The sequence below is a fragment of the Lycium ferocissimum genome, chromosome 4 (genome assembly GCF_029784015.1).
Source record: "Lycium ferocissimum isolate CSIRO_LF1 chromosome 4, AGI_CSIRO_Lferr_CH_V1, whole genome shotgun sequence".
NCBI classification, from domain to species: domain Eukaryota; kingdom Viridiplantae; phylum Streptophyta; class Magnoliopsida; order Solanales; family Solanaceae; genus Lycium; species Lycium ferocissimum.
In genome coordinates this window covers 6,048,279-6,070,498 of record NC_081345.1, presented here as the reverse complement: position 1 = coordinate 6,070,498, position 22,220 = coordinate 6,048,279, and the positions used below count along the sequence as shown (strand labels likewise).

General features: G+C 35.4%; 2 protein-coding genes across 2 annotated transcripts; both read right to left on the bottom strand.

Annotated features, from left to right (window-relative positions):
• Positions 1 to 1,211: 1,211 nt before the first annotated feature.
• On the bottom strand, positions 1,212 to 9,120 carry LOC132051476 (pentatricopeptide repeat-containing protein At2g30780). Its single transcript, XM_059442555.1, has 6 exons — positions 8,989 to 9,120; positions 7,393 to 7,829; positions 5,284 to 6,843; positions 5,121 to 5,175; positions 1,867 to 2,375; positions 1,212 to 1,785 (listed from the first exon to the last, which is right to left on the bottom strand). The coding sequence occupies exons 2-3, from the start codon at positions 7,804 to 7,806 to the stop codon at positions 5,728 to 5,730; spliced, it is 1,530 nt and encodes a 509-aa protein (XP_059298538.1). The 5' UTR covers positions 7,807 to 7,829; positions 8,989 to 9,120; the 3' UTR covers positions 1,212 to 1,785; positions 1,867 to 2,375; positions 5,121 to 5,175; positions 5,284 to 5,727.
• A 1,978-nt stretch (positions 9,121 to 11,098) lies between these two features.
• On the bottom strand, positions 11,099 to 18,157 carry LOC132051475 (serine/threonine-protein kinase Nek6-like). Its single transcript, XM_059442554.1, has 13 exons — positions 17,662 to 18,157; positions 16,427 to 16,493; positions 14,853 to 14,918; positions 14,689 to 14,735; positions 14,403 to 14,448; positions 14,247 to 14,327; positions 14,122 to 14,164; positions 13,988 to 14,037; positions 13,120 to 13,201; positions 12,992 to 13,041; positions 12,826 to 12,899; positions 12,658 to 12,709; positions 11,099 to 12,573 (listed from the first exon to the last, which is right to left on the bottom strand). Exons 1-13 carry the CDS (start codon positions 17,775 to 17,777, stop codon positions 11,383 to 11,385), a joined length of 1,965 nt encoding a protein of 654 aa, XP_059298537.1. The 5' UTR covers positions 17,778 to 18,157; the 3' UTR covers positions 11,099 to 11,382.
• Between the last annotated feature and the right edge of the window lie 4,063 nt (positions 18,158 to 22,220).

Sequence of the window (22,220 nt, the reverse complement as noted above, 5' to 3'; positions counted from 1 at the left end):
GGGCTAATCAATGAGTTGTAGCGCAACCTGACCAACTCTCACTAAGTCCTAATTTCTTTATTTGTTCAGCTAACAGGGCATTTACATACAACGCATGTACACATAGGCGAGCATGTCAAATAGGCTTGGGTTAGGTTAAATTTGGAATCAAAATAGGTTGAGTTAATAAATAGGTGAGTTAATGACACTCAATAATTACTTGGGAAATGGGCTAATCAATGAGTTGTAGCGCAACCTGACCAACTCTCACTAAGTCCTAATTTCTTTATTTGTTTTCTTATAATTTGCTTAAATACCTAATAATTTTTTTTAATTATGATTATATATAACAAGTCAAACAAAAAAATATTTTAAAATATTTCCAAGATTTCTTATGGATCAGTTTTGGCTACAAATCAAATCAACTTTTAGATGGGCTTAATTAGGTAGGTCAATAATCGCACAAACTTGAACGGGACGCGGATCATGTTTCCTAATTCTGTCATCCCTAATAGGAACTAGTATAAATAATACCACTAATAACATCATAAGTTTTTTGCCTTAACGGAGTAGGGATTTAATGATTCTATTGCTTAATACCGTCTTACCTATAATGAAATTACTCAGACATGCATATGTGCTTTTATCAACCTTTTTAAGCTCAACCCTGTTCAGTATATTTACCATTCTGTCTCTCCCTGCCTCGTTAGTCCTTTTAGCATGGATAGCCCTTCAAACGCACTGGTCTTTAATTTTTGTCCCTCATATATGTTAAGTGTTGAAAGTTTTACCTTGTCCGACATAACTTGTGGCATGTTAAATTTAAATTATGTTGAGCGAAATCTAAGTTATGCCACACCAAAAGTTCTGAAGCACAAAAATTAAAGACCACAAATTTGAGAGGCAAAATTAAAGACCAACCCAAAATAGGGGTATTTGTGCGGAAGACCGCCTCCTTACGAATTCATCAGCTACCCAAATACAAAAATGAACTATAGTAAGCAGATTTTGCTGCAATTTTTGTTTTCCACCAAAAAAAAAACACAGAAATTGTAGATTCTCTTCTTTCCTTTTCTCCTGACTTTTTTCCATTTCATTTCTGGTATAGATCTATTTTAATTCCTTTTCGCAAGGGTTCAGTTAACATTGCTTTGGAAGCATATTTGAACCGATAAGCAAGACCTCCTAGAAGGGAATGAAACAGAACGAGAATAAACATTTGACTCTTCAAATAGCCAGAATTAAGACGCTGTTGCAGAAACAACAGTCAGAGCAAATGATTATACGCTAGTTTCAATCCTTTTGAACTTTATCACTTTAAAGTTTCAGTTTTTAGTCTGCAAAATACCAAAATAATTTGAACTATTACAGTTTTCAGGCTTCCCGACAACAAATCTAGGAACAACAGGCTTATTAAGAAACAAACATTCTTACTAAGAAACAAACATACTCTGGCCCGTATTTCATCTGCTAATTGTCTCTGTAGGTTCTCATCATGCGGGGGCTCTCGACCTTAAACAAGCACCATGAGCAGCAGAACGAAACAAACATCGACCATCTCAAGGTATACCTTCAATTGTAACTACTGGTTAATAGAGGCAGATCTAGCCCTTTGTAGCAGGTTCAACCAAACACAATGCTCTCGACTCGTAACCATGTATAAAATGTAGAAGATCTAAAAAATGTACATATGTTAGTAATACACGGCACCACCTCCGGCGCTCACTAACTCTAAGCAAGGGTTTTAGAGTTTCTGTATGATGCTTTCACATAATCAGCAGGTGGCCTGGTAGTTTATCAACAAACCTGGAAAGAAGAAGGAAACAAAACCTATAAGTTCAGAATGCACCAAGCACCCATTTACAGAGTAGTCAGTGTTGCACAGACCTTTCCATGTGAATAACCACTGTTTGAGGAAGCACCATTGTTTCCCCTATTTTCTCCTGATGCTTCAGACAGTAAGCCCATTGTTTCCCCTATTTTCTCCTGATGCTTCAGACAGTAAGCACACTTCAGAGGCTGAGCAGTAGACCAACAATCCAATAATAAACAAACAAAAAAAACAGATGTAAAACGCCGCAGCATCTGTTTTGTCAGAGCTTTTGACTGATTGGCAAGAAAAGTCTCATATTCACATTTTGGGACAGCAGAAACATCAAGGAACGGCTTCCAGGTAATCTGGGACTCGGTGCAGTTCTAAATATTAACAACTGGCAGCTGCTCTTCAGCTTGGAGATCGCGCAAATTGAATTGTAGATGAGAGACGTTTGCCTTGGATGCAGAAATAGTAGAATAATGGAATTTCGGGGTCTTGGTTGAGATACAAACCGCAACAAGTTGGCTGGTGCTTGCGAAAAATAATCAGGAAATGGCTCGTCATTTGTCTCTGCGCATGTCTGCTCAGGAAACACAGGTTTTTCACATAAGTACTGATGGAAGAATTGACAATTATGCTAGCACAGTAGCAGGAAAGCGAAAGATGGAAAACCCAAACTCATAATGGTTTACACATCATCAACCAGCATAATGTGGGTGTTAATTGGCCTTAGTACAGCTGTCTGAATATTCATCAGGTCTTTGAAACCACGTTTATATACCCATATATGATCAATTGAAGTTCACAGTTTATTCCAGAATGAAAGCACTTCTAAATACAAACTTTCTCTACTTGTACATGTAAGAGACAAATTAGAGGCATAAATATCTTCCAGTCTTTTGACAAAGATCTGTGCAGCTTTTTCCAATCGAGTGATTCAAGTGGTTACTATGCTTTACCAGTTAGTCCTTCACTTGCACCTTACTTAGGAAAAATACCCCATATCAGCCAAAGGAGCAAAAAGCATGACAGTATGCCACATGAATTTAGGAAGGCATTACCCAGTGAAAAAAAAAAGGGGGGGGGGGGGGGGGGGGGGGGGGGGCAGCCCCGTGCACTAAGCTCTGCTATGCTCGGGGTCCGGGGAAGGGCCGTTCCACAAGGGTCTATTGTACGCAGCCTTACGCTGCATTTCTGCTACTTCCATGGCTTGAACCGAGGTCACATGGCAGCTACTTTACCAGTTACTCCAAGGCTCCCCTTCATAGGCATTACCCAATGTGGTTCACAGAAATCTTCTTCAACTCTAAAAACAGTCGAAATAGAATCAATAATGCACAATATCTCATATGGTACCTCATATGATACTTAGGGGTGGGTGTCGGTTGATTCAGTTCGGTTTTTGGGTTTTTGGTTTGTCAATTTTGGTAACCGAAAACGAAGCGTAGTAACTTTTGTTCATTCTGGTTCAGTTTTTTGATTTCAGGCCTGTCAAATTTGCGTCTTTTTAAGACCAAAAAATGGGTCTCAAAATCAATATTTTGCAAAAAAGGATTTACTCCAAGCCAATACCTTCTTGACTTCTCTCTCTTCACATAAATTAATCAGCAATGACACAGAACTTCAAGCCAAAACAAATAATAAGAATGAGAAAACGGCGAAGCCATTCCATCAAAATTGAGTAGCATAGCTGCTTCTTTGCTCTTCTAGAGCAGATATTTTTTGGGTACAGCTGCGGAAAGAAGACAAAGTGGACTGTTGGTTTTCTTTTCCAAATCATTTAAGAGTTTATTAAATCTAACAAGTAAAACTCAAATCTCACTGCTATATTTAGTACTTTGTCACTTAAACAGCAAACGAACAGAATAGAAACCAAAATACACCAGAACACCATATATCAGTGTTATCAAAAGCGAAAAGCGCAAAAAAGCTCTAAGGTCAGCTGGGGCTTTAAGCGCAAAGCGCAAATAAAGCGTGGGCTTTAATTAAAAAAAGGGCAATGGTGCAAAAATACAAATATATATATATATATTTGTGTTTAGTCCAAGATTGATAATAATAAGGATGAACACAAATATATGGACAAAGAAATTATAAAAATATTACGATAAAGTGAAATATCAATCATCTAGTGTCACCTCTCCAAGAGAGGCTCATTGGCAAGGAAAAGTATGTCTTAGAGCCTTGATGATGACACTGAAGCGCACATAAAGCGAGGCGAAGCGCTCAACATGTTTTGAGCCTCGCTTCAGGGCTTAAGCGCGCCTTTGATAACACTGCCATATATTTAAAGCATGAGATGACCTTGGTAGGAAGAGATTCTGAAACGAGATGAAAGTGTGAGTCAGAATGAGGGCTGACGGCAACGGCACAGAGCAGGTGACCCAGCAGCAGCAATGGTTTGAATTTGGATGTGGGGCTTTGGGCTTCTTCAGTATGAGAATTTGTTTTGAGCTTAAGCTAAGCTAAGTGTAACCGAGTACGGGACTAAGGGGCCCAAAAGCTTTTAGAAAACCTTGGTTCTTTGGTTCACCGAAAAAACGAACCCTTTGAACCAACCACCGAATCAAAGAAACTGAAACTATGAAATATTAACCATGACCGACATAAACCAAAAACCAAAAATTCTGGTCTGATAATTTCTTTTTCTTTTTGTTTTATTCCCACCCTTAATGATAATGAGTAATTTTCACTTAGGCCAAATTATCAATATTGATTCTAAGGTAATAGAACCGTCATCAAAAGTTCTATCACTTGCCTTGGTAAAATATCAATCACAAGGCTCTGCATTGCTAGAAATAAATGGGGCAAACAGAAAAGTGTGGAACCTTTAGCGACATTCTTCTAACTAAGACACACAATGCATCTTTGAAGCCAACTACGTAAATATTTTCCAATATCAACCACCGCAAAGGCTGTTAAAATACTCGATCCTCGAAACAAAATAGAAAAGTACCACTGTCATTCGAGAAAAGGAACAACATTATTCTAGTAACAAAAAAAGAACGAGATATATTTGTAAACCAGCACTTGCATACAGGCAACACCAACTTTAGTATTTCCATCAATAAAGAGGGAAACAATGGGAACTCAAGGAGCGTAACTCTTCCAGATATTCATGATGTTTCATATGAATGACTGCATCAAACAACAACTACTGCGAAGGCCATTAAATACTCAATTCATGAAACAGAATCATCTATCTTATTATAGCCTCATCTATGTTATTACTTGCTTTGTCCTTGGAATCAAAACCATTAAACAAGATTTAAATTTAGAAAGCAGGCAGAAAAATAAAAAGTGATAGAATATCAGTGAGACTCACCGATCAGAGGCAGTGGAACAACATAAATCTCTGAGCGAGTGTAGCGACAAAGAATCTAGCAAGAACATCCAAGGATAGAGAGCAGTTATTACCCGCGTCAGAAGCGTAAATATAAAGGATACTACAAGCAGAAGAAAAAAGGATAGCAGAAGAAAGAACGTACAAGGTTAATAGCTTAGAGATGATGCTAAAACCCAGACAAGCTGAATGGCAATGAACCAAAAAGGCTGTAGAAGATTTAGAGCCACGAACAAAGCAAAATAAAGAAGTGTTCCATGGCCTTTCAGTTTGACGTTAAATACTCGACAAGTTACACAATTAAGTACTATGAGAAGTCTAAAATACCCTCAATTGGAATTATATTGACAATAAGCAGACATGCTGTTCACACATGCTTGGATTAACTCTTCTAAATCATAGAAATGCTTTCATCGCTTGAGCTTCTTTCTAGTCTGTCGTATATCAGCAATAACAGGGAACAAGAAAAGGAGAAGAACTAAATAAGGGAGTCATTTGCTTCATCAAAATCCCAAATTCCAACAGCATTACAATCGGTGAACCGCCATAGAACGATGATGGAAGGAAATTGAACTATGAACTACCAAATTCATCCATTCATAGGAATTCCATATCCATGCTTGCACATCATACCCAAGACCTGATGAAATTTATGCTTTTCCCCCCATGTTGCGTAGGCTTTAAGTAATATCCAAAATGTTTTCTTTGAGATATCCAGATTCACTTTATCCATCTCGCTAAGAACGCTCTCCATTTCAACGAGTCGCCTTTGTGATGCATACATAACCATCTTGCAGTGGTAAAGGGACCTGCATATTTTCCAACCAGCACATTCTGCACGGCTAACAAAATTAGCAAGTTTGTCCACTGCATTGTTTCGGAAGTAACTTGAAATGATGCAACGCATAACACCAACTGTTGTGACAGATGTGTTACATTTAAATGCCTCATTTATCGAATTTTCCATCTCGTCTAATAAATCCTCCTTTGCATACAAACATATCAATATGACATTCAGCCAAGGCCTATAATCATCTTTAGGAATCAACCTCATCAATTCCTCAATCTTTTGAACCTTATTTACGTCAGAACTTTTACTGTAAGCACATATCATCGATCGAATTAACGGGATTCCATACTGATCAACATGACCTTTGACAAGCTCATAGATTTCTTCCATCTTATCCAACTTACCAGAATGTGCATATCCTCGAAGCATCAACAAATGGGTAGTAAGATCAGGCTTGATACTTCCTGCCTTCATGATTCTATACGTCTTCTCCACATCATCCCACATCCACGCTGTGATATATCCAGCAATTAAATAGTTGTACGTACTAACATTTGGGCAGATATTTAAATCATTTATTTCCCGTAAGGTTGCCTCCATGTGATCTATCAGCATTAATCTTCCAAACACCGAGATAAGTATGTTGTATGTAACAATAGTTGGAGTACATGTTGCTTCCCTTTTCAAGTCACGAAAAACTGATTGACACTTTACAGCCAAACCATTGAACATATAAGCTGTCATAAGGGCATTATATAAAGAGGTCGACTTGAGTAGCTTGTTGGAAGCCTCCTTGAATAGTTCAGCTGCAAGATCAACATTCTTTAACCTTCCAGCCACAACAATAGCCTTGGAATACTCCTCAGGTGACATGGGAGTCCGGTAATCCAATTGTCTTCTTCTCCAGTCAAAAGCCTGATAGAAAAGAGTCTCATAGACTTAACACTTGCTCTTAGATAAAATGCAGACGAAATTTACTTAATACAGTAAAGGCACACAAGATAATTCTTCAACTGTGACTAGTAGAAAGGCACGAGATTACTATTGATTAATCGAAAGGAGAATTCTTTCATGTCGCCAAAAGAAGAGAAACCACTAATTTTTGTTTCATCCACAAACTCAGCTCCATTTATATTCCACGCCTAATTTACATAATTTAATCATAAATGTTATACTCATACATTATGACAATAACTCTATGAGGTCCCAATTTAATTGACATTTGCAGGGTCAACAAGTCCTCTTTGATCACAACTTCATTCATATATTTGTTTTACCGTATTTTTATGTTCAAAGACTGGTGGTTAGCAGAGTTTATGTAGCTTCTAATTGACAAATAAAATATCCACCAGACAAAATAATAATCAAGTCAACCATCGCAAAACAATTCAGTTATAACGAGGATGCTATGGTGTGTTGCTAAAGTACAGATATTAAGTATGTTACATACAGAAAGAAAATCACCTGGAGCGCTAATCCGGGCGAAGATTTTAGCTGCTTTAAGAGCTCAACAACTGCAGAACCATCTGCATACCTCCTAAACAACGAAATCCCTCTATCTTCCAATATTTTCTCAATCTTTTCAGCATCACCACTGTATGCTAGCAGCTCATCCCTTAAATGTGAAACCCTTTCTTTCATATCCTGTTTCACTAAAGAATCAGCGTGACTCCACCTGTCTGCGAACAAAGAAAATACCTGTGGCCAGGGAGGTTGCGAAGAAGGCGCCTCGCTTGCCAGTCCTCGGATGCAAAACATATTGGCTGAACCTCGTGCAACTGTGTAACACGATGAAAGTTTTCTATAATCTTCAGAAGATCTTCGGAGAATTGCTTCCATCTGGAAAGCATCCGGGATTCTCCATACCCTCTTCATCATTGATAAATAAGTAAAGTGGTAGCCTAATTTACATATAATTACAGAAGTGTCAGACAACTTTGAGGTTTTCAAATGGTTAAATAAATTCATCCAGCAGCTTAGATAACCTCCATAACATCAATATTAAAATCCAACTTCCAAATTTATTTCAAAAGTTATTCCTGTCCAAACGAAACCATTTCAAAACTCACCCAAAAACAATAGAATTTCTTTGAAAACCATCTTCTATCCAAGCAAACTATTTGAAAACCCAAAATTCTGGAAAGAAAATGAAACCGAAGATTCATATGATATATGAAATATTGAATGCTATCGTCTTGATGGTCGCCAAAGCATTAATAACACTAACAAATCTGATATAACATCACATATACAGTCAAGATTCACCATATCCATTTATCAATGCAACGTTTGTCAAGTGTTAACCGAGTGTAGGAGTTTTGATAAACAAAAGAAACCTCCAAAATAACTAAAACAATAGAACATTTCAAGATTTCTTCCGCAATTATTATATCCAGAAGAAAAACAAATTAAACGTAAAAGTGGATTTTGCAGGAGTGTTCATCGGCTGGTTTGGTTAGGTTTTCGAAAACTTTGGTTCTGCATTTTCGGTTGTCAAAATACTGAACTGAAATCAAACCAAATTAAATTCGGCATTTGAGTTGTGTGATCCAGCAACTTCGATATGTTGGACTTAGATTTAGTTGAGCCTCTTCAAACAAGATGCAATTTTCAAATAACGTATCTGATGGTAGAGTAAAGCATAATGCACCTACATAAAATCATAATAATAGTTTTGAAAGTAGCTATATTTTGAAAGTTAGTGTTGCTCATTTCGTATCTCTTTATTTTTTATTTTTTTTTGGATAAGTTCATTTCATATAGTGTTTCTGAACATGAGAATTGAAACTTCTTTCTACTTATATATTTTCAAGGAACAAATGAGAATGCTATCAACTGAAAAGTAGTGAAAATTAACCGAATCGAACAGAAAGCAAAGAGAGATGGAGATAACTGGGATGGTTGAAAAAATAATGAAATTTTAGTTATACACAATAGATTAACCTGCTATCGGCTAGCTAGGGTTTGGCATTTGTCGTATAGCTAGGGTTAAACTGTTATGGCCTTCTCTTGTTTTCCCTCATCTAATGTTTGAAGAAGAAATAAAGAGAGAGAGTTTACCTATGCCGGAGATTGCTGAACGTGCGGCGGAGTAACAGAGGGGTAAACGTCGACAGAAACCTGTTCTTTTTTTTCTGCACTTCAATGAATGTCCAAGTTAAAAAATCTTAAATGGCAATTCTAGAAAAAATGACAAAATGTCCCTTATTTTTGGAGTTAGAAACTTGAATGTCACTCAATTTTGGGTAATTAGCCACCATAGTAACTCGCTTTAGTTTATCTTCCAAAAGTTACTTAACTTTGAGTTAGAAGCTTGGAGGGTCACTCTACTTTTGAATAATGGCGTTGATATCGTCATTTCAACTTTGTTATCTTAAAATCATTCAACTTTATACTGATTAGAAACAATGGTCATATTAGCTCTAAATATAATTTTTGATTCGTATTGAATGACGTCACAACTATAAATTATTAGAAAAGAATATTTAAGAAAATTATTATTAATATGTAGATTTATTAAGGATTCAATTCATCATAATTAATGCATTTAACACTAAATTTTAAAAATATTATTCATCATTAATACATAAAAATAATGAACATATAAATATATAAAAATTTAGATTGGAAAAGCAACTTAAACACAATATTCAGAAAACTATACTAGCTAAGTAAACTAATTAATTAGAGCATATCATACTAAATTTTAGAATATTACTCATCATTAATACATAAAAATAATGACCATATGAATATATACTTATACGATATATCTCAAGTAATATTGTAAGACGTGAATAATAAGAGAATTTATTCTAAGAATATAAAATTCCATTAAATTAACAATTGGGCCAAAAAAAAACCAAAATAATCCTAACCTCTACAAATGTAATTGTGCAGTTAAACCCAAAATTAGCTCAGTTGTTTAATATATATATATACTTGGAATATTTTTATTTACTTGAGACATCTCGTATAAGTATATATTTATATGTTCATTATTTTTATGTATTAAGGATGAATAATATTTTAAAATTTAGTGTTATATGCACTAATTATGATGAGTTGGATCCTAAATAAATTTATATATTAATTTTTATTTTTTATAAATATTTTTTTCTAAAAAATATAGTTGTCACGTCATTAAATAAGTACCAGAAATTATATTTAGGGCTAAAATGACCATTGAAGCTAACTAAGCAAAGTTGAGTGACTTTTGGAAGACAAAACAAACTTGAGTGACTATGGTTGCCAATTACCCAAAGTTGAGTGACCATCCAAGCTTCTAACTCAAAGCTGAGTGACTTTTGGAAGACAAAACAAAGTTGAGTGACTATGGTGGCCAATTACCCAAAGTTGAGTGACCATCCAAGCTTTTAACTCAAAGTTGAGTGACTTTTGAAAGACAAACTAAAATTGAGTGACTATGGTGGCTAATTACCCAAAGTTAAGTGATTATTCAAGCTTCTAACTCCTTATTTTTGAGTAGGTTCAAATAGTGCCCTAAATATAAGCCTAAATAGTTTTGATACTTAAGTTTGTCAAAAATGAGCACTTTGGTGTCCGTCAGATATTTAACAAAATACATTTTTTAAATTCAGCGTGCTTGTAAACTCCCGTTCTCTCAGTTGTAGAATGCCATCTTTTTTAGATATAGAGGTGGTCATGGTGACGCTGATGGGGGAGGAGGGGAAGGATATGCTAGTGGTGAAAAAACAAATAGAGGGGAAGGGTAAAATGAGTTGAGGCACATCATTAAATATCAGTGTCACGTAAGATTGGATGTCCACCTTGGACAACCTTAACGGAGGGGTATATTTAAACCAATAATATAATGACGGGGATATATTTCAATCAATAGTATAACAAAGCGTAAATTTGATCTTTTTCTCATAGTAGAGGGGCATATTTGACCTTTGGGAAGGTTAAGGGGGTGGTGTGGCTGCCCACTGCCAAGGTAAAATGATCTTATCCCCAAAAGAACATCTAAACAATGACAAATTTACAAGCAATTTTCATCAAAGAGCATCACCAGAAGTTCAAAAGCAAGAAGCTGAAGTAATGTTATGCCCGGTCACCTAGTGTGATAAGGTGTTCTAAGTCAGAAGGAACAGCTAGCAGTACACTTTTAGTAATATAATAAATAGTGCAATCAAAAAATAGAAAAACATTAGCAAACTGAGTTAGGAGTAATTTAAGATCTTCACAATTCCATCAGATGTCCTACAATTATACAACCTCAATTCATCAAGCCTCCAACAAAACTTAGTTCACACTCTCATGTTACACACCAGAGAAGCTTCTTTGATGGAAAATAATACCATCAAAGTAAGCTTTCCCATAAATCAAATCATTTAGAAGGAAATCAAACACAGTCAAGCTAAACATCTATGTCAACCCACTGAAAGCAAACAAATCACTCTGTACAGTAGTATTTCACTGCCACCACAAAAATCACGATCCCTTGGCCAACTTTTGTGCACTCATGAGGCTTTTTGTTAGCCATATTGCCGTCTCTCTAGATGAAACTGCATCATCGCCAAATGGTTTCAGCACACCAGCAAGCTCATCAATTTTTTCCTGCTTGAGTAGTCGTGCACAAACCTCTAAAAGGGATTCCAGAGCTTCAGCTCTTTCTTGAGTGGGATTTTCCCAGTCGTTTTTGTGCCCATCACCAGCTAATGCAGCTAGTGCCTTAAGCAGTGAAACCCTATCATCTAGTGCTTGACGAGCATCTTTATCGGTCTGTTTAGTATCTTCAACCATATTTGTGTTCTTCTTTTCTATCTCATCTTTAAGTGGGCTTGACCCATTTCTTTCAGAAGCGATGCAGTCAACAGAAACTTCTTTAAGCTCGCCAACATTTTCAGTTTCAGATGCATGACACCTTAGTTCAGCATCAGTATCAGATTTTGCAGGTCGCGAAGTCGATGAAGTGCTTTCTTCATCAAAGGACCGTGTTTTCTCATTAGAGCTTCCACTAGACAATTTCATTCTGCTAGGCTTCGTGGAGATACTATCTAGTTCATTCAAGTCTGCTTCTCCACTGCCACTTGGAGTGCTCAACACCTCAAGGTCTTTTGTTTTGTCACTCTCCCCATCACCTTCTTCAGATTGTTGAACATGCTCAGCAGAATCTTGCTCTAGCTCTGCAGAGCGAGTTTTTGCCGTGAATCTTGAAGAGTTTGGTGTATTTTTACTTCCTTTTTGCAACAGAGAGTCGGTTTGATCGCCTCCATTGCAAATAGCCGCCTCATTAGTGTCCCAGCATTTAGAATCCACACCATCGACAAAGATCTTTGCCGAGTAGCTAGTGGGATCAACTCTCTTAGTCTCAAGTTTGGCTTTAAATGTGTCATAGTTGTCTGATAAATTTTGTGGCCGAATGTTGTCCGTTTCATCAAAGTGAAAAACAGGACCCTTCTCTTTTAGCCTTAGAGGTTTTTCACTTTCATCAAAGTGAAAAACAGGACTCTTCTCCTTTAGCCTTAGAGGTCTGTCTCTTATGAATCTAGGACTGCCAGATTTTCCAGGTGATTGCTTGTTTGGGCTGTTTGGGGACTTCACTGGAAGAAAAGCAGAAGAAGGGTTGCGGCAGCGAAGGAGGTATGGTTGCAAATGTTGATGCCTTAACAACTCTGCAGTCTAAAAGTGAAGACGAAAAACAAATCAGAAAGAATGACAATTTCAGATTTAATGTGCATTTGAATATATGCAGCTTGCACTCACTGTTGGTCTGTGTTCTGGGCTTTTCCTTAGCATGCTTTTAACAATCTGTTTCCTGGAAGCATTAATCCATTTTGTTAGTTTGATGATTACTTGTATTTTGGCTAGATGAACAATCATAAGTGTTAGTAGGAAATAAGAACCACTGCACAATGGTTAGAAGCTACTTACAAGTTGGAGGAATATATAATTGGAAGTGGTGATAAAGAACCCCTGTTTATTTTATTGATAAGTCCTGTCATGTCCTGCCAAATAAAAAACTTTCAATATACCACACAAATATATAAAGGTAATGAATTTATTATGATGTCCACAGGTAGCTAAATGGCCAACTTACTGGAGCTCTAAATGGTGCTTGGTGTGCGGCAATCTCAAACATGCAGCATCCTACAATCACATCAAACTATTATTCCAGTATTAAGGAAATAATGAAAAGGAAATGCATTGCTTCGCCAATTCTCTTACCAAGAGACCATATGTCAGATTTGTAGCCATACGGTATATCAGCAAGGAGCTCAGGGCACATATAGTTTGGAGTACCAACAACCTGTTAGGAGGCAAGAAGTCACTAATAGAAGTTGTTGGCAAAGTAAGAACTAGTAGTACGTTCCTCAAACACATGAAGGTGGGGTTTTTTGTAATTGAAAACTACCGTAACAAAGAATTCACAAAAAGATAGACATACTATGTATACCTAAAAAGAACACCTGGTTTTCTCAACCTTGGAGAGGATGTGGTACCCTCTAGCTAGTCACGTAAACCTATGTTGCTTGGACTCTTCAAAATCCCTGCCGCACCGTGTCGACACGACGTGGTTGTGGGTGTGGGATCCACACCGGACTTGGTCAACTTCCCTTGGGTGCTTTGACTACATCTATGACCGAGAAGTATAGATTGATTGAGTACTTGGTCTTTTTTTTTTCTTTTTTTTGGGTTTATGTTATATATATAGCTATATAAAGTATGAGAATGCTTTTCTGTTATACGAGATATCTTATGAATAAATCTTTGGTATTTATAAAGATAAATGTTATTAGTCTTAGTTCAATAGCTTTAATTAATCGAGATATATACTTTATATGTCATAATAAACATTTACTGGACGTATCTCAGCATCTGTATCCGCACTTGGATCCATATCCCCGAATCCTAAAATTTATGTGAAGAAGAATCCGACCTCTAGATCCGTACCCGTATCGGATACCCGCACCCGAGTCCGAGCAACATAGGCGTAAACATATTGAATCATTTGTTTAGGCAATCATAGTTCATAGCTAATAAGCAGGACCTAATGTTTCTACTACAGCTGTATGAATATAAATAGAACTCGTACCGAGGAAGCAAGGCCTTCTCCATCTAAAAGTTTTGCAAATCCAAAATCACCTGTGTAAATAAAGTAAGCAAATTTGATCAGTGATAAGATAGAAGCAAGAAGGTTGCAATCAAGCACTTGGTTATCACTCTTACCTAGCCGGATGTCATTGTCCTTTGTGACAAAAATGTTAGATAACTGAAATCGAAGTAGTTCATGTTAAAACATGTTAACATGTCATACTAGGAAAGCACATAAACAGATCAGGACATGTTTATACCTTCACGTCTCTGTGTAGAACACGGTTGGAGTGCAGATAATCCACAGCCAGTAATAGCTGAGTCAGCCACTTGCAGAGTTTCTGCGGAGGAAAATGATGGTGAACACATAAACTATAAGAGGGAACCCATTATGATGGAAGTTGTATCTAAACTACCTCTTCTGGGAAGAGAGCTCCTCTAGACTTCCTTATGATCTTTGCCCTGATTATCCAAAAAAAGAAAGTCATTGTCCTCATATTACACAATAAAACATTCCTATGATCTTCTCATCGCTTTCAACCTTGAAATTTAGGAAAGGCGTCTAAAGATTCTTCATATACTAGCATCATAGGGTAGTTCACTCTACAAGCATGTTTTGACCATCTTTTTGAAAGAAACTTAAAATAAAAGTGTCAATAAGGAAAGCATAAAAATGCTAGCTAGGCTAGGATAACCACTCACATATCTCCACCTTCACAATAGTTGGTAACGATGCATATCCAGTTCCCCTGAAAGAAAAACAAAGTTAAAGCCTTTTTTGAGGCAACTCGATGTATAAATTTTCTCAAGTCAAGGATAACTATTGCTGTTTCAAATCCTGTGCTAGAAACTGAACAACATAATACCTTGTCAACCCAAGCATCCTTGTACTCCACGATATATGGATGGCTTAGCTTAGCTATCAGATTCATCTGCTATAGAATGAGACATACACAAACATCATCAGATAGCAATTAGCATAATCTTGTGCAACCCTATCTACTCAACATAGTATCATCCCATTTTAAGTGACCTAACTTCACGAGAATACTTTTTTTTTTTTTTTTTTTTTTTTGATAAGGTAACACTTGTATTTATATCCAAAAACAGATCTGTCACAAAAACTGAAAGAACTTCATGAGAATACTAAATATAAGACAAGCCGAACATGTATGGTTACAAAGGTAAGACTAAATTTTTTTTTATCGGTAAAGGTACGATTAGACTTTTCCTAAGCTAATATACCACCAGGCGAAGCCCTTGATGGGTTGTTTTATTAATAAAAATAAAGAACCTCAAATAAAAGTATAAGTAAGGTAAGATTAAAGTTAACTTTTCTTGACCGCAATGACTATTTGCACTCTAAAAGTTAAAAGGTGTTACCACAGCGCTATCTATTTGTTATCATAAACTCAAACGAAATTAAGGCTGCAACAGAAGGTTTGCTTATTAAAGGTCAACCCAACTTTGATAGGATAATGACCACATAATTAGATCAAAGGGAATATTTCTTTGAGAGACCTTTTGGGCTTATAAAGTTCTTCACAAGAACATTTAAGGATAGGCACCTAAATAAAACGACGTATGAAATGAGCTCTACATCCTTAAAAAGTGATTTTAGCATTTATTGCAAGCTCCACAAGTAGCAAAATGTGCAGATAATTATCCAATCTAAGAGTTCCCTTCAACTAAGGTCTGAAGTTGTGAACCTTTGCTATCAGATATGAGAATGATGTAAGGTCTGAATTTGCGAACCTTTGCTATCAGATATGAGAATGATGATCAACGCCTTGGCATTTCTTCAAAATGCTCTTATTTTTTGTAGGTCTAGATTAACTAAGTTCTACTTTTGAAGAAAATTTTGTCTTCTTTATCAACCGAGTTTTTTTTTTTTTTTTTTGAAACTGGTAACTATTTATGAACCGAACTTTGCTTAGTGACATTCATGACTGAACACCAATTTAAAGGGCAGATAATGAAATGCTTAACTTAAATATGTGGAATATTTATCTCATTAATAGAAAGCAAATGCAGCAGTTGGAAATAAAATTAAGTTGGGGACCAAATTAAGGATTGTAAGGCAAGGACATAGATGGCTGACGAGGAAAGACGTGGGCATGAAATCTAAGACATTGGATTTATTGGCCTCAATTAGGGACTCAACATATTGGATAAGGGACACAAACTATTGATGATAGATATCACTTCTGTTAGGTCTTTATGATGGAATACTTTTGTATAGTATAGCTTCCCAATATAAAAACAAAAAGGATCATTAAAACAGGCAACCTAACTTTAGGGTTCTCAATTTAAGCATTGAAATCATGTACCCGTGCATTCAATAGGCAGCTCAAAATTAGGAAATCTAGGCTCAGATTTAACCAAATTGATTATCAAAGCCATATAAAAGAACACAATATAAAGAAGCATTTAAAGTGACCTCTTGATGTGCAGTACGTTTGAACTTCTCTGACTGCTTTGCTGAAGGTATCTTCTTCAGAACATACCTATAAGCGAGAAAAATGAATAGCGAAATCAATTATCCATTCAAATGGAATCACATTTCTATTCCTTGTTAGTCAAAATAATTTTCAAAATTTATTCCCAGTGTCAATGTTCTACACAATGGGTTCAGTACTACAGAGGAGCTTTAATTCTATCAGAAAAGGGTCATTTAGGGTTGTATCATTATGTTTCCATAATTAAAGCCAACTACACAGTCCACAAAAGCCATGTCAAAAATTCTCACTTCAAAACTGCAAATGCAAGAAAATATTAATTGCGGGTTTCTACCTTGTGGCCAGCAGAAATCACTTCATGTTCAATTCCTTTACTTTCTGTTACATTGTGAATATTGAAAAACTAGCAATATTAGAAGAAGATAAGATCTTCATCAGCGCATAACATGTTTCCTTCACATGCTATAACTTTAAGTAGTTAGAAACACTCCATCAAGACTATTAGAGATGCGAAAGAAGCGTATTCCAATAGTCCTCGAAAGTAAAAAAAAAAAGCGCATATCCTCCTGAAACTAGCTACTTAAAGATTTCCATGGATAGTTGCGGAGACACCCTTTAGTAAGAGGTGTCATCCCACACCACTTGGCAAAGAATATCAGTGTGTTTGCCTGAGTAAATAATATTTTTTTCTAAAAACAATATGTACATATATAATAAGCCAATACAAGGTAAATATTAATTTAGGACACAAAGTGATGTCTTAAAACTACCAGTGTCTCAAATTCAAGCCCACTTGCAAGCTAAATTGCGACAATAGGCCGACACCGCTTGTGCAAAATGCCATAGCCCACTTGCCATTCAAGTTCCAGAAAATGCATTATTACCAGAAACAAGTTTTACTTTTTTGTTTATCAAGACCAGAAACAAGTTTTACACGGGGTGGTTCTACTAAATTTCTTAACCAGGGACTAAGCAAATATCAACTTTAAACAGTATCCCTCAAATTCTTATCAAGAAAAACAAAAATACAAAACAACCTTTTAAGCTCTTAAGAAGCAAAATCAATGAAATTAAATTCATCTAACTCCAATTATCCCAAATTAACGCCAACATAAGCTAGGCTAACTAGGAATGATTAAACCAACTACACGACAAAATAAATAAAGAACAAAGTACTTTAAAAAAAACAAAAAAAAAAAGGAAACTTCTTGCTTACTTCTTTTTCTCAGCTCTATGAAGAACAAGAAATGCTATACCAAAAGATCCTCTTCCAATTTGCTCTACCACTTCATAATCATCCATCTTTGACTTGCTACCACTCTCTGTCTCCATTCTACCCTCAAATCCCCAATAACTCAAAAGGGTCAATCAAAGATACAATCTTTTGCTAATTGAACTCACCCAACTCAAACTTTGAGGGTCAACTGTAGAAATTCTTCAAAGTCTTTGCAAGAAAATCAAATCTCTGGTCTTGCCCCCCAAGCAGAAATTAAGGAAAAGATGACATTCAAAGTTGGGTTCTTTGAAGGGAATATTTGGAATTTTTGCATATAAAGCTTACAAGGGGACTATAATCATGATGTTAAGCTGCAACAACTATGTGTCTCTGTGTACGTGTGTGTGTGTGAGAGAGAGAGAGAGAGAGAAAGGCCGCAAGAGGGCCCATAGGGAAGAAAGATGGAAGGGTTGGTTGGGCTTGGTATTTTAGGAACACAACAAAATTCAACTATAACAAAGGATTCTCCTGCAAAAAAAAAAAAAAACAATGGATTTTCAATATTGGAGTAGTTTAATTGGAAAGTCAATTAAAATTGGTTTATCCTTTGGCCCTTGCAAAGAATTTTTCCACCATGCTGGTCATTTAGCATTTATTTAAGTTGGATTAGAATTAACACCTCAAACCCCTCTTAAATTATTTGTATTTTGTCCATTTAATACTTAGTACCCGTTTGACCATGAGAATTTTTTCCGAATTTTTTTTTTCACTTTATTTGAAAATTAACATTTGGCAATAGAATTTCACATACAACGAAAAACACCTAAAATCTTGTTTTCATTTTTTTCATTTTTTTTCACTTTCATTACATTCAAACAATCAAATATTCTTTGCAAAAACTATAACCATGCACAATTCCATTTTCAACTTCAAAATTCCAAATAAAGTGAAAAATATTTGGTTTTCACGGTCAAACGCCTACTTAACTAATAGGATATTGTTGTTATATCCTGAACGATATTATTTTCAGTCCAAAGTCTCCTGCAGTGTCAAGTGACATGGATAGTTACTCTCGTTGCAATGTGTGAAACCTAGAAAATAAGCCAAAAAGAGCATCTATGTGATATTTTACATTTGTTTTTTTTTTTGTTTTTTTTTTTTTCCTGATAGACTCAAATTAAAGACATAATTCATAACTTGCACAAAAGAGGATTCAGCAAAAGAAAGGCAAACACTAACAGGAGTGAATGAATTTCCTGGGGTGAGAAGGGGGAGCTAATAACTCAAGTCAAATTCATTAGTCTTTAGTTTTACCGCAAAATCAGGAACAGTTATAAATCACTTGGTCTCAACGTTCATAGTATATCTTTTGACTAATGACTAGGAAAAGTATGTAGCGTTGTCACACATGAATGGCCTAGAAATAAATTTAGTCTTATCGCACCATGTTGGTTTCGTAATATCATCGTCACTAACTAAAATAAATGTTGTTCCAAAAAAAAATCTCGAAACACAACTCTGTACGTGTGTGTGAGACATAGTCCTAATTCCTAAAGCAACATTAGACTAGTAAATTTATAGGAGAATAGAAAAAGGTACATGTGTGTGTGATAGTTTTGGGTGACAGGTATGGAAGAGCCAACCAAAAGAAGTGAGGGACCAAAGACCTTTGCTTGCAATTCCAGAATCAATACAAGGGGGTGGGAATTGACCATTTTACACACAACGGAGAAAATTGAACATCTTCTAATTGGGTCACAGCCATGATGTCACTATCCTCAACTTACATGTTTTTCTAAATCTTTTTTATTTTTTATATTGATGGTATTTGAGTTAGCATGCACGCACTTCGATTATTTAATTGTGTATTTGTTATCGTTCATCAGCACACATATTAAATAGCTTTACCTGGTAGCTTGTTTGGATGGTCGTTATCGTATTATATGGTGTTGTTACTTTATATACAAAATTTGTTTTGATTATTACTTAAATTTTATTGTATCGTATCGTTAAATCCGTAGTTACTTAACTTATTATTTTTTCTCATTTGCCTTTGCTTATTAGTAGTATTTAGTAACAACAACAACAACAACATACCCAGTGTAATCCTACGAATGAGGTCTGGAGAGGGTAGAGTGTACGCAAACCTTACCCCTAACTTATTTTATCTTTTTTTCCTATCTTTTCTATCATAACTCTACACGGTACCCTTCTTTAATCATTAAAATTGTTAGTATAAGTTTATTCTTTTGTTGGTGTGTTGACATTATGTAACGATTGAAAACAATACAATCTATTCAAACGTTATATTCATCAAAACAATATAATACAATACAATACGTTTTGAAATGATGAGTACTAGCCATCCAAACAAGCTTAAGATGTTTTTCTACTGGGTACATGTTTTTCCTAAAATTAATTGTACTAGGTACATGTTTTTCTGTACTGAGTTAGAGAGATTGGAAATTGACTGTACTGGGTACATGTTTTTCTATAATTTTGAAATGAAAGGGCCAAACTTGGTATTATCTCCAATTGAGTGTTTCAATTTCTTTTGTTAGGGTGGTGCTGCCTACTTAAGTCTAGAACAGTTGCCGTTAATCATGAAATTTGGAGGACACGTTCTACTTATGGTTGTCAAATGTTCAATTAATAGACGGCAGTCATTATGGATCGTCGGATCATTACCAAAGAACATCCAACAGTTCACGATTATTACGTAATCCAGTTATGATTGACCCTAATTGGTCTACTTTCTATATTCCTATACGTAATTAATGGAAATCGGGTAAGCATAATTCTAAAGTTATTTAACTGATTTCACACTGAAGAACAAAATCTGATATTATCCATGAAGGCAACAGCAAAACCTTACCAAACTCAATTATTCTCAAGCGGAACTTGGCATGTCTATAGCAGACTAGCAAACTATGTGCCAACATGATTAATTTGGTTATTCAATTTAGTTAGTCTTTATGATTTGTATATTTTGCAAAGGATATTGCGATTCTCCTTAGTGAGTCTCCAGATGTTTTTCTTTTCCTCTTATTTTTCCCCTTAATTTCTCAATCGTTGTTAAAATTTGTCTTATTTTGGTTGTCCGCTTCTTTTTATATTTAGTAAGTTGACAATTCAAATATCCTACATGTTAAGTTTATAATCACAAGATTCAAAGGATGGTTTATTATATTATACACATTTTTAATTTAGAACAACAAGATTCAAAAGTCTATCTTTATTTCTTAAATTCCGTGTATAGTCAAACGTAGACACTTAAATTGAGACAGAGGGATTATATGCCAAATGAAGGAAATGAAAGGACAATTGAGATACCGCGGACACGTGGGGACTTAAAAAGTAAAAACACAAGAGGTAGTATTAATGTTAAATTTCTGAAATGTACACATGTTAGTCCCGGCTTAGAGTACAATTTCAGTTGCTTTTTGTACAACTTATTGTTGTTGTGTTCATCCACCTTGGGCGATAGTTGTTAAATTAAAAAAAAAATTGTCTTATTTTGGTTATGTTCGCCTCTTTTTATATTTAGTAAGTTGACAATTCAAATATCCTATAGATCAAGTTTATAATCACAAGATTCAAAGGATATTTTATTATATTATACACATTTTTAATTTAGAACCACAAGATTTGAAAGTCTATCTTTATTTCTTAAACTCCGTGTCTAGTCAAACGTAGACACTTAAATTGAGACAGAGGGAGTATATGCCAAATGAAGGAAATGAAAGGACAATTAAGACACTGCGGACCCGTGGGGACTTAAAAGTAAACACACAAGAGGTAGAATTAATGTTCAACTTCTGAAATGTACACATGTTAGTTCTTGCTTAGAGTAGAATTTTAGTTGCTTTTGGTACAACTTATTGTTGTTATGTTCGTCCACCTTGGGCGTTTATATATAATAAGAAAAATATAGAATAGAAAAATAGACATATATTTTTAGTAATGCGTATAATATGGGACGAATGGAGTACTTCATTTATTAATTCTTAAAGAACGTGAAAGTCAAGTATAGTAATGTGGCCAAATAATATAGGACGAAGAGAGTACTTCATTTATTAATTCTTAAAGAACGTGAAAAGTCAAGTAATGTGGCCAAATAATATGGGACGGAGGGAGTACTTCATTTATTAATTCTTAAAGAACGTGAAAAGTCAAGTAATGTGGCCAAATAATATGGGACGGAGGGAGTACTTCATTTATTAATTCTTAAAGAACGTGAAAAGTCAAAAGTGAACAAGTAAAAGTGCACGGAATAAATAAATATGCGTCGGGGAATTAAAATTGAAGTGCATACATGTATATATGAGAAGAGAATAAATATTCAGCAAGAAAGTGAAAAGTCAAAAGTGAACAAGTAAAAGCGCACGGAGAAAATAAATATGTGTCGGAGAATTAAAATTGAAGTGCATACGTGTATACATGAGAAGAGAATAAATATTCAGTACTATGGCATATGTCCACGTGGGATTTATTAATTCTTAAAGAACGTGAAAAGTCAAAAGTGAACAAGTAAAAGTGCACGGAGAAAATAAATTTGT